Raw genomic sequence first — 12,213 nt, 5'->3', positions numbered from 1 at the left:
AGAAATGTGTAACTATGTCATTAGGAGGAACAAGAACAGAAACAGAAAACTGACTTCCACCTAGGCTGTCATTTCTCTCTTCTTTCCTCCTCCTCAGAAGCTCTGAATGCATGTACTTTAAATGGTGCTGAGGAAAATCAATGAAGAATTCTGAGAGAAAAAGGAGATACACTAACTCCATTGTTAGCATCATTACAGTATGATTCAATTAACAATTTATATGGATTCCAGAACTGTGAAGTCTCCCAGTTACATTTATTATCCTATATGGTTTAGTTGCTAACTTATAATTTTTCAAATTCTTTACCTATAATATTATATCAAGCTTAATTATCTTCACAACACTTAAAATCACAGATAAATCTCTTAGAACTTATACTAAACTCTGAGACATTTTAATCTTATGCCAGAATTCTGAAACATGAAGCAGTTGCAATCAACCACTTAAAGCCCTGTTTACATTCCAGAAACTTCAGCTGATGCAATTAACCCAATCCAGTTGCCTAATGTAATCAACAGAGGTTAGACACGGTTGTGTAAATCCTGATGAACTCCTACTACATTGCAATTTCACACAAGTTAAAAAAGACACTTACTTGTTTCTTCTTTGTAGGACTTTGAAAGATTTAGAAAATGAAACACTTCCCAACAACTTGCAATGTAAGAGCCCCATGCTGTTTATAAGCTAGAGCCTGGCTGTAGAGGGACTTGCTGTCCCAAGGCACTCCTGAAGACACCCTGTTGATTAGTTAAGGAGGGCTCTGCACTAGAGATAAAAGCCTCAGGGTGTGCTACTATTTACTGGTGGATTCTCAGATTACATTTCACATTGTAGTGAGAATCTTACATCTCTGTGATTAAATACTTCGTATCACTGCACAGAAATTCCATACACAGTGCACTATTATGAAACTGTTACAAAATATATGCTGTATTCTGGAAATTCCATTTTACTAGTAATTTTGCATTTATATTCAATGTATCTAAACCCTAGATACTTTGAATAAAATCTGATAAAAATCCACTAAATTTTATCCCACTGATAAAACCCACTAAAATCAGTCTTCAACACAAACCTGCAGCAATACAGAAGCAGTAGACGTCAGAATTCTCATCCTTAAGCAGTAGTGTCTCAGTATATGATTTTATGACAAGCTAAGACCATCTAATGACTAGCTGCCACTGATGGGGACAAGCCTGCTCCTAGCAATGACATCTGTCCAGCTCCTTAGTAATCTGGCTCAGGGAGATAAGCAGGTAGAAAACTATTCTATACCCAAGTCCTTAACTGACTCAGGACTGGCTAAGAGCCAGCATAGATGCACAGGAAACATACAAGCTGTATGACTGATGATTGGAAGAATAAAGTTAAAGACTTCCTTTCGACAGGCAACAGTTACAGTCCCAGCTGAAACATACAAAACCCTCAGGGAGGTCAACCCATCACCACAGCTAACTACTGTTGGCAGGTCAGAAAGATAAACTATCTGAAAAATAACACAAGAATTTGAAAGAAAATTAAAAGTTCTTACAGTGGAGAGTTCACTGCTGTCTAAAGTGAACATGTGAAGATAGATCTGCACCAAACAACTTTATTATGCTGCTCTGGAACCACAACCTGGAGATACTCAGAAAATTCTCCTGAAAGCCTTGCAAGACCCATTGTGAAATGTATCATAAACAAGGTTAAAAAATAGGCCACAAGGCTGGAACAGAAATATAACAAGATGTGTCTGTCAGACATACTAAATATCATATGCAGAGGACAAAATATTATTATAATCTAATCCATGACCTTTCCCCTTTGCTAAACAGCAATCCACTGTTGACCCCATTTTGTGTTTTCGGACTCCTTCTTTCATTCTCTTTAAGCTGTCATTTCCCATTTCCAGTTCTTAGATGCCTTATGCCTTCTTGTTCTCATCAAGGGAGTAGTGTATTTTAAAATCTCATCTTTAGAAAAGCTGCATATGCACAGCCTATAAACAGATCTAAATGGTAACTGCTACAGCAACTCTCCTCCCCTTCCCCACCTCACCAGATGTCCGTCCTCGCACTATTTTGTAGACAGGCACTTATATGTAATAGTAGGGTTAATCAGTTCATGATTCAGGCAATCACTAATGCTACCAAGAAAAAGATAAACTTTCAGCTATATCAGCTGCTTGATACAGCTTACACTGTAACAGCATTAGCAACACTATAAAGTGTTAAGTAAAAAATGTCAGCTATGGCTTTAAGGTCTAGTTTCACTACAGTCTAACCCTATCTAAAAGCTGCCTAACAAAGCTCTGTACTTCCTGCACCCAACTGGCATATTCCTGTGCTCTCTCCAACACCAGTTCTGGCAGTCTACCAAGCCACTTCAGCACACTAAGCTCACAGAATAATATTCAGATTTTATGGTTCAGTTAGTTTCCTGCCAGCTTAGGTATGGAAGGAAGTGGATAAAACTGCTGCATCAAGCAGTTTGACCAGCTTAGGCTGCTTTGAAATCACTACCTTACTTAAACCGATTCAAGGGCCATATTAGCACCTTTGTTACACATTAAACAATGCATGTTTCAGTTTAGCTTAAACTGAACTGGAATTGATTTATAGCAATTAGAATGAAACTTCTTATATGAAAACAAGAATGCTCATGAAGAGGTCTGCATTGGGTTAACTGCTTTTTAAGCAATTTAATTTATTTTCCTTTCTTTATATATGGCCTCACACGAGCTGTACAAATAAACTGTAGCAGAGCAGGTTAGAAAACATATTTGCAGTATCTGCTTCTCCAGGACAAGTGTGAAGTTACATAGTATCACTGCCTAATCCTCCTGCACAGGCTTCTCAGACCATCAAGAAACCCAAATCAAGAAGAGCTGTCTGCTTCCTTTAATGGTTTGTCTCTATAGGGTCAATTTCCTCATCTCTAAAATACACAAAGCAAAACTCTGAACCAGACTACTGCTACCACTACCCCATCCGTTCAGAACACTGCAGCACTTTTTCTACCTTATGCAGAGCATTACAACAGCTTTTAAACTGTTTTGTGACATTTGTGCTACAGAAACACTGCACTGAACTAACAGGGAACACTGTCTCATTCCAAATAATGGAAACGCAGAAAGATTAGTTTTAGCAGGCATATAATATGGCCACCACTTGCACTAAGCAGATGGCACGTACAGTCCTTTTACTTTCTATGCAAAACCTACACTATTCAACTAGTACAAAGTTCTACCACTAATTCACAGATTATGTTGGAAATAAACCAAAGCAAGATGGCTTATAGGCAAGTCTCAAGATTCCCTTACAACACACATCACTTCTTCATTGAAAAAAATCTATACTTTTAAAGGCTTGGTGCAGGGAGTTGTTATTCTTGCCCTTAGAATAGCTCTAGCATGGATTTCATCAACATACATGTCAAATTTAACAAGCTAATTAAAGGAAATCAGTATCTAGTTAAATATAATTAATAAATATAGTTCCATAAATATAAATTCTCCATTATTATTATTCAATTAATTCAACCTCTGTTAAGTTTTATTTTTACTTTTTATCACCCTCACTTGTGTTTAAAACACCTGTGTGCAGACCAGTGACTTCCAGACAGTCACAAATTGGGCCAGTCTAAACTAGCACTGTGGTGATCCTGTTTTTGTCTTCCACACTACCCACCTGTCAATTACTAGCAGAACTTGCCTGTTAGCTGGTTCAGGGACTTACATCAACCGTAAACTTAGTATAAAACCACAACTCTCTTTCTGCCAGGTAGCTCCCTCTAAATTGACCACTTCAAACTGATCAGAGCCAGCAAAGCAAAGGGAGCTTCAAGATCATATGGCTGAGAAGGTTGTGAGATGAAAGACTGACCTTATCAATAACCATTAAATCAACTCACTGCTCTGGGAAACTTCATCTTAAACCAAGGGGAGGAGAGGGGAAAATGTTGAAAAGTTTCCTGTGTGCTTCATGCCCTGAAACAGTGCACCTTTAGGTCAGACCAACATTAATGTAAGGGAACTGCAACTTTTTGCAGACCATACACCTATTCCTGGGCTCAGTAAAGTAAGAGCACTAAAATACAGTTATCTACATAAATAAGTATCAGACTCATATGTTACTTTTAAACATTGATCACATCAGTGTGACATAAGTAATAGTTTAACTCACGTGATGCATGTGAAATTATTGTTAGTATTAACATGCAGGCCAAATTCTATCTAAGGAGAAGTGAAGGTGAGATTTCATGGGCAGCTAAATGCATCTAATTTGTCTCTCATATCAAGTTGTCATACCAAACTCACAAACAAGCTAGTCACAATAGCAGAAAAACATTTCAGTTTTATTTGGTTAGAAAGGTCAGGATCGGACAAGCATCACAAAAGAAAAGAATGCTGGGAGCTCATGCAATTCAACAGCCATCACTAAAGCAACAAGTATAGTTTAATTTCTGATGGCTTAGAAAACTGAAATACAGAGATAGGTAATAAGTAGTCCAGTGATGGAACCTGACATGCAAGACCATAAGTAGAGAAGGGAGAAAAGGACAAGGAGGAGCAGCAAAAGAAGCAAGTGAATCTCCCTAGAACCGTCAGATCATATGTACCACCTCATCTAACCACACCATGAGAACCAAGCCAAGAAATTTCCTGTCCGTTAGTACAATTAACACCTAAATGCAATATCATAACCATATTATCTACCCAAGCTACCTCACTGAAAAACACAGAAATGCAAAGGATCTGTGCCACACTGCAAGACAATTACATCTGCACATTCAGATTTAACTAGACCCAAAACCCCTAGAGTAGAGAGTGTGCCAAGAATTTGTAGAGGATGGTAGTAACCATTGCTGCCATTTTACAGAAATGGCTTTCAAGTAAATTGAGCTGCAAAGTCAGCTGCAAGTACAAAAAGAGATGGACAGGCATCTAGTACTCAATTGCAATGATTTGGAGTAAACAATTACGCCCAAGTATTCAGATTTAAGGGCATTTTTTCTATTGCCCATTGCAAATGATAGTGGGAATATTTACACTGATACAGATGGCTAAGCATTTGGCTTTCACTTGCCAGTAATAACTCATTCATAGGGAAAACTCCAGAAACCAGGAGGACTGAAGTCACCTGCAATTCCATCACCAAGTTTAATTCATGTCAGGGTAATAAGACAGATACATAAATGTTGATGAAATAGATACTGCTCCAGGGATCATTTTTTGTGGAAAAAGAAGTGTACTACGTTTCTACTTCAGAAAATTAGGATTCATTACTGTAGGAAATGCTATTATTATTACTACTACTACTTCCTCCTATATTGCAAATCTAAAAGTACTTTAAAGGGAGCCATGATAAGTGAGATGATACCATAGGCTGATGTTTTTTCCTAAATCAGTTATCAATAAACCAGAAATAACAACAGAGGATGAAGGGGTGAGAGGTTTGGCATATAATGAAAACCAAGAAAACTATGAAACACTTCCTAACATACAATAGTCATTGTAAAAAATACAATGAGTCTTGGGCCTTCATTCAAGAGCAGCTTCATGGTAGATTACACAGCTTCACTATTCTGTGTTACAATTGCTCATATGTTGAGCAGAATGCAGATGAAATATTCACTCTTACCTTTGGATCGAGTGGAGATATCCATCCCCTCCACCACCTCCTGCTCTGCCTTTATTTCCTCTTCAGCCAAGCTGCAGGATTCAAAAAGGTGAATTAGAATAGTTAGTATTATTCCCATGTCTAATTTCACGTACAGAAGTTCAACATAACACTATCAAATACAACTATATTAACATTTCTGATAAAGTGAAAGGTCTGCTGTTCGCCAGAATATACATTGACCAGAACATGGAGAGAAACAATCCAGGTACACATGTATGCTGCACATTAGCAATTACAAAGGGAACATTTTCATACTAATGACAGTCTTGTAACATTGATGATTACACTGTATGTGTAAATTGTATGAGACAGACAAACAGGAATTCTGGTTTTTGTAGCTCCTAATCTAAGGCCTCTATAAATTGAGTAGACAGATGTCTGCTAATATTTAAACACTCACCAGCATCAGTGAACAGATTAGCTGAAGTAACAGATTTAGCAACACAGAACAGCTTGCAAAATTAGAAGGTAACATGCAATATTAAAAACAATCCAATGAATAATTTCAAGGATTTTAAAAGCCTACGTATCAGAAAACTGAATATTTATAATCTATTGGTAATATAATTTTACTGGTTATTAACTATAATAATAAGTAAATAGAGCAGATTTGTTACTAACATTTAACCATTCAATCTTATGTAGAGAGTTTTAATTCACTCCAGGCAGGATTAAATTATTAAGTGGTCAAATTAATTGAGCTAAGTCGGATAGGTGAAAAAAAGTGGAAGTGAGGGGAAAAACAACTAAAAATGAATTGAGTTGCACACAATTTTTGGAGATCTGACTATCAACAACGAAAACCAAAAGAAAACATAAGATGTTGAAGCAAGCCCAAATTCAAAATGATAGGCAAATGATGTTATGGTGCCTGAAGCAAGCATCAGAGATGTCCATCAACATCACCAGAGCCCAACAGCCAAGCAGGATGTAGATCTTTTCCTCTGTAGCGACAACTTGCTGCTGATACCAGTTTATATTGATATGTCAGACTGAACCATTGCTGCTCTGGAAAGGACTGAAATATCACTCAGTGATCCCAGACCTAGGGACAGCTATTTCTACCACAGAGGCCAAGAGGACTGCTAGAGACCTTTCCTTTAGCCACTGTGGTTAAATCTGCCTGAGACAACTAATCAGAGCTTGGAAACACCACTGAAGACTTGGTTACATTTATATCAGAGAAACTCTTAAGTCTGACAAACAATTTATATTAGCAGAAGTTTTGTTACCGGTATAAGCTAAAGCAGCTTCCTAAACAAAGTAAAACTTACTAGCAGAAAGACTTTTTCATCTGGTATTTGTCAAAACTACTTTTAATCAACTACGATGGGAGTTGGGTTGCAATTTATTTCACACTTCTGAACAGGACAGTTCTCTCGGCAAAATTTTTAAATACAAATTAACCAAGCTCAGTGTATGGAAGACCCAAAGCTGAGAAGATCTGTGAAGTCCCATTATTCTTGTTATTTGTATATATCAATAATTTATGAATTAGGCTCTTTAAAGTGATAAAACACAAAAGGGAAGTTCTATTCTACCAGAATCCAAACTCCCAGCTCATGGACTGTGCTGTTAATTTCAGTAGGAAGAAAAGGCATTCACGTGACCAGAATTATGGTAAATGTGTAGCACGGTTGACCATTGCAGAATGCTTCTCAGATTTATTTTGCATGAGCTGATTAAATGCATAACAGAGTTGACCGTACTGCAGTGCTCACCAATTTACTATGCATGGGCAGATCAATTACACTGCACATTTGTTACACTCTTTTCCAGAGGGCCTCCAGCAAAGAAGAGCTGGCAGTGTGTTGCAGACATCAAAACATTTCATGCACCACTTGCCTCTCTTCGTTCTCTTTCCTAAGCTATGGGAAAGGATGCCTCATAAGATGGGCTCATTGTTCTCTTCTCATGTTGCACTGTTTTTTTCTTCCTCTGTCCCCTTATAAAATTCTATTTCACATCAATATCACCAAACTGTAACTAAAACCATATTTTTAAAACATCATGTATATATGATTAATAATGCACATAAGTATGTAATAATATACACTAATTCTATCAATAGTGAAGTTAAATTACCTGTCTTTAAAATATAGATCCTGTTTCAGCCAGGGGCTAGGACATACAAGTCTTTACAAGACTCATCTTGAAGTCTTAAGATCATTTTACACAGGTTGCTACTAAAAGGAATGGCTTCCCCAATCCCTAACCTCATGCATCAGAAATCGTGTTCATTTTAACAGAATCATTTCTGTCATCTAGCTCACTTGTGCAGCTGGATGGATGTGCAGAAAAAAAGGAAATGGGAGTGTACCACATGTGGGGAAGAAAGGGAAGGGTAATATCGTTTCACCAGGAGCTCACATTTAAGTTACATTAAAGTAATCATAACATTCCAGACTCATCCAAATCTATCAGATGCCATTTTGTTACAAGGACAACCTCAGGGGAACATGATACAACAGAAAGATACAGTAGTTGCTACAAGTCATCGTTAAAAGACATGGAGTTGAGAAATGGATGTGACAGGAAAGCATAGCAACACAGTAGCAGGAACTGTTCCTACACCCCTGACCAAAGTAGCAAGGGAAGTTACAGAGCTGCATGAAGATGCTTGGTACCTGTGGGTCCAAACCTAGCACTGCAGGGGTGTTATAGGTCAGGACTCCTATGTATTATTTACAGCATATTACTTTCTTCAGCTCTAAATTTGTCTCTCCCCTTCTAATGAGTTTCATTTAGGACATTCAGCCAGTTCCCTCCACCACCTTTTTGAGTGTTCTTTCAACAGATTTAGAGAGACACAAAAAACATTCTTCATAAGCAGTCCCAAGATGAACAAAGTATCTTCACTTGACACATCTCTGATACATCACTTGAAAGCTGCCTGAAAGCTTTCCCAAAGACTCAAAGTATAAATGGACAGTCAAAAACACATGCACCATTTGCCATAAGGGTTCTTCATTTTTCTTACCAATGGGGGTGCACATACGCTATATGCACATAGGCACACTGCCCGTCACACATAACTAAACCAAAACTCAGCAATTACATATTATACTATGAAAATTGAGACTTGGAGGACCAGATTACATCTCCATAGTCTCTACTATAATTAATCCCACTCAATCTTTTAAGGGCACAAACATTTTTTAAGTATGTAAGAAAAACACTGAGATTATTTTGAAAAAAAAAAATTCAAACCAGGGGAACAGTTAAATAAGCATATTAGACATAAAAAACCACTTAAAATTCACAGCTCTTCAGAAGCATCTCCCATTGTTTTATTTGCTGTAATGCATTATGACTTGCACAACATGACATTGTTTAAATGGTGGCAGTGATGACTGTAGTGGTAATCTTTAAGACTCAAGTTTGTAAATACATGCTAGCAATTCACAGCAAGTTTACAGTAACTTTTCTAAAGCTGACAGATCTTTTCACCTTTGTACCTTCAATCAATACAAACAATATTCCAAAAATGCTTTATAAAGCACAAACTTCCAAACACAGAAAATTCATTAGCAAAAGATTTCAAATTAATTCAAGAAAAGCAGGTCCTTAATGACAGGTAGCTTACTATTACCCACAACAAAATAAAAAGAAAATTAAACCACCAGCAAAATAATTGAAAACAAGCATCTAGTTCTATAGAAACAATAGCTGTGTAACTAAGTAGGCTATTCTAGAGATTTTTATTTTGAGAAGTCATTTTTGTAGGGCTTAGAGCTGTTATTTCAGATAGCATACAATACTGTCATGCATGTGTACTATGAATGTGATGCTCTGAGGCTGTGGATCAGAAATGATACTGGTATATATTCAATTAAGTACTTAGGTGAATACAATAACCTTATGTTATTCTGAAAGCTACTTCTATTTCCTCATCAACATGAATAAACACAGAGGTACATATTTTAAGAACACAACTGAATTTTAAGTTTTGACAGTTTCACTGTCAATTGATTAGAACACCAATTAATCATTTAATACTTCCCTACTCATATTGACTAATCTTCAAAAAAAAGTAGGAGAAATTGTTTTCTAAAATGTTAAACTAATTTTTTTCATACAAATTATTTTACAGTGTTTGAATAAGGAGAGAAGGGGTGGAGATTATTCTTTTGGGGATAGCTGGGGACAGAAAGAAAAAAATAAGGGTTGAAAACATACAGGATTTATTGATATTTAGGTAAAAACGCAAAAAGAACTTAGCTGCCTCATTTTTAAATATTATCTCTATTAAACTACAGAGAGAGTGGGGTTTTAATATAAAAATCCATCTTTCCAATTTCATACTAGTAAATAAAAGACTGACTTTTCTGTTCAGGAAAATTACTCCTGTACTAGTAGCTGTACTTACCTGAAAAAACGTACACAGACTATTTAAAGTTGCTCTAGCCTATATTAACTACAAAGAGCAATTAAAAGTTGCAGATGAACTACTGCACCTTGACATTTAACCAAGAAAAACTGACAGTTTTGGAAAACCACTCAAAACAGCTAATGCCCACATATACAATCTAGAACTACATTGGGAATAAACACATTAATTTAAAATGAAGAACTATATAGTTATGGAATTAATTTTTCCCTTTAATTAATAGAAAACAGAACCAAAAAAGCCTTGATTAAAGACTGCAAACACTAAAATTGAATTTCATCCTTAAGATAATTCCTGTCTCTCCTGTATCTCACTTGTGAGTAGCAATTCTAAATAATGATTTCAAAAAACTGCATTCAATAAAAATTTGAAAAAAAATATTTGCATGCCATTGCTGAATAAATAGCAGCTTTGTATAAGCACTCACCTATAACAGTCTCTTACTCATCGGTAGCTATGCTATTTATGCAGGATTCTTAAAATGGCGTCTGACAGCACTGCACTGCCTCATTCCTGTACTGTAGCTAAAATGGTAGCAGTTTATTCAATAACAGTATCTCTTGTTTAAACAGCAGGGCTATATTCGAAGCAAGCTTCTAAATATCAGAAATGGTGAAGTATGACAAAAGGACATCTGACATCCAAGCGTTTAACTAAAAAGGACAAGACAGGGAGTTTTGTGAAGTCACAGGTTACTAAGGAAATCACTCAATTTTAGATTCACTCTCCAGCTCGAGTGTCTCATAGTTTGTGTTTCCTTTTGCAGAATTCCCTGAAAAATGCTCAATTTGTGTTAAGCAATTAACACACACACAAAAAGCTTGTTCAAATACAGCAACGTTTAAGCTAGTTACCTCTCATGACAAGCAAAGTATATATATATATTTTTTCTTTTAATTTAAAGAACATTTAGGTTCTTTTAAAAACCTTATTCTGTGTGCATTCAAACTAGCTCCACAAAAAAGAAAAATCAGAGGAGTGTATGATACCAAGTATCTCCATCTTCTTTAAGAGTATAAACTATGGAGCTAAGGCCCAAGAAGGCAACCAGAATAGCTATAGATTTCAGATACTAAAAACATAATTTGTAACCATCATGTTTGAAAGTAAAGGCTGATACTTACCAAATTAAGGATGTTAACATCCTGCTACAGGATGTTTTTTATCTCACAGTATGAAACACAAATGCTATGACAGCTGCCAATAAAGGGTTAACATAAGAATGACAGACAACTATCAAATAAATAAACCTCAGATCTTATGTAGCTTTTCTAAATTAGAGTTTAACCCATTAATACAAACATGTTTATTAATAAATATATTTAAAATACCTTCAAAATAAAATTTAAAGGGCCAAGCCTGATGGCCTGCTAAGAAGGTTTTCAGTCCCTGGTGTACAGACCCCTCAAAGCCAGTGCAGTACTACTAAGGGGTTTGCAGGCAATAACTAAGCAAGTCAAACCTAGTCTAACAGGCTTCAATTCACTATAACAGGATTCACATGCCTATGGGAAAAATATTAGGGATCCATAAATAACAAAACTTGAAAATTGCTGTCTACTATATTCTACATGAGCAAAGGTTATGCTCATCTTCCAAGATATCCAGAAGATGCAAATTTATACCCTGAATTAGAGACAGAGTAGAGGAGAGCTTTCACTGAGATTTATCATCCTTTAACCAATTATGCTGGAGTGGCACCATTACTATGAAAAATTTAGCATGACCTATCACTTTTCAGCTACTGAATCCATATGGCCAATACACTTGAAAACAGAGAAAAACGGGGAAAAAAAAAAAAAAGAAAGAAGGAAAAAAACCCCAAAACAACAAGGCAAGCAGAGGTGATATCACAAAATGGAAGACAGCTCAGGAAGATGAGCCAATCAACGTTTGTAGATACCGATATAAAGGGCTACATTTGTCATGTAATCCACCTATTTTTGAGCATGAAGTTGCTTTTGTTACAAGCTTCCTTAGTAGCAGTATAGTTTCTCCTCTACATTTCAATAACCCTGTCTGATGGGGGGGCGGGGGGGGGGGGAATGTCACATTTGAAGTGGTTTATACTCTGCATTTTTTTCATTCTCAGTATGTTAAGTAGTGTCATTTGTTTAAAGAAAACACTCAGTTTTTTCTTAGTACTATTTAGCTTCCAA

General features: G+C 36.3%; 1 protein-coding gene across 1 annotated transcript in view; it reads right to left on the bottom strand.

Annotated features, from left to right (window-relative positions):
- Window positions 1-5,674, bottom strand: part of ZMYND8 (zinc finger MYND-type containing 8) — a 45,206-nt gene extending 39,532 nt beyond the window's left edge. The window contains exon 1 of the mRNA XM_084271416.1: window positions 5,623-5,674. Within this exon, the coding sequence (XP_084127542.1) occupies window positions 5,623-5,647 (25 nt within the window). The 5' untranslated portion in view covers window positions 5,648-5,674. The remainder of the gene's footprint in view (window positions 1-5,622) is intronic.
- Between the last annotated feature and the right edge of the window lie 6,539 nt (window positions 5,675-12,213).

The sequence above is a fragment of the Gallinula chloropus genome (assembly GCF_964237585.1).
Source record: "Gallinula chloropus genome assembly, chromosome: 16".
Classification (NCBI taxonomy): Eukaryota; Metazoa; Chordata; class Aves; order Gruiformes; family Rallidae; genus Gallinula; species Gallinula chloropus.
The sequence above is the reverse complement of the archived record's forward strand: the minus strand, read 5'-3'. Positions and strand labels throughout refer to the sequence as shown.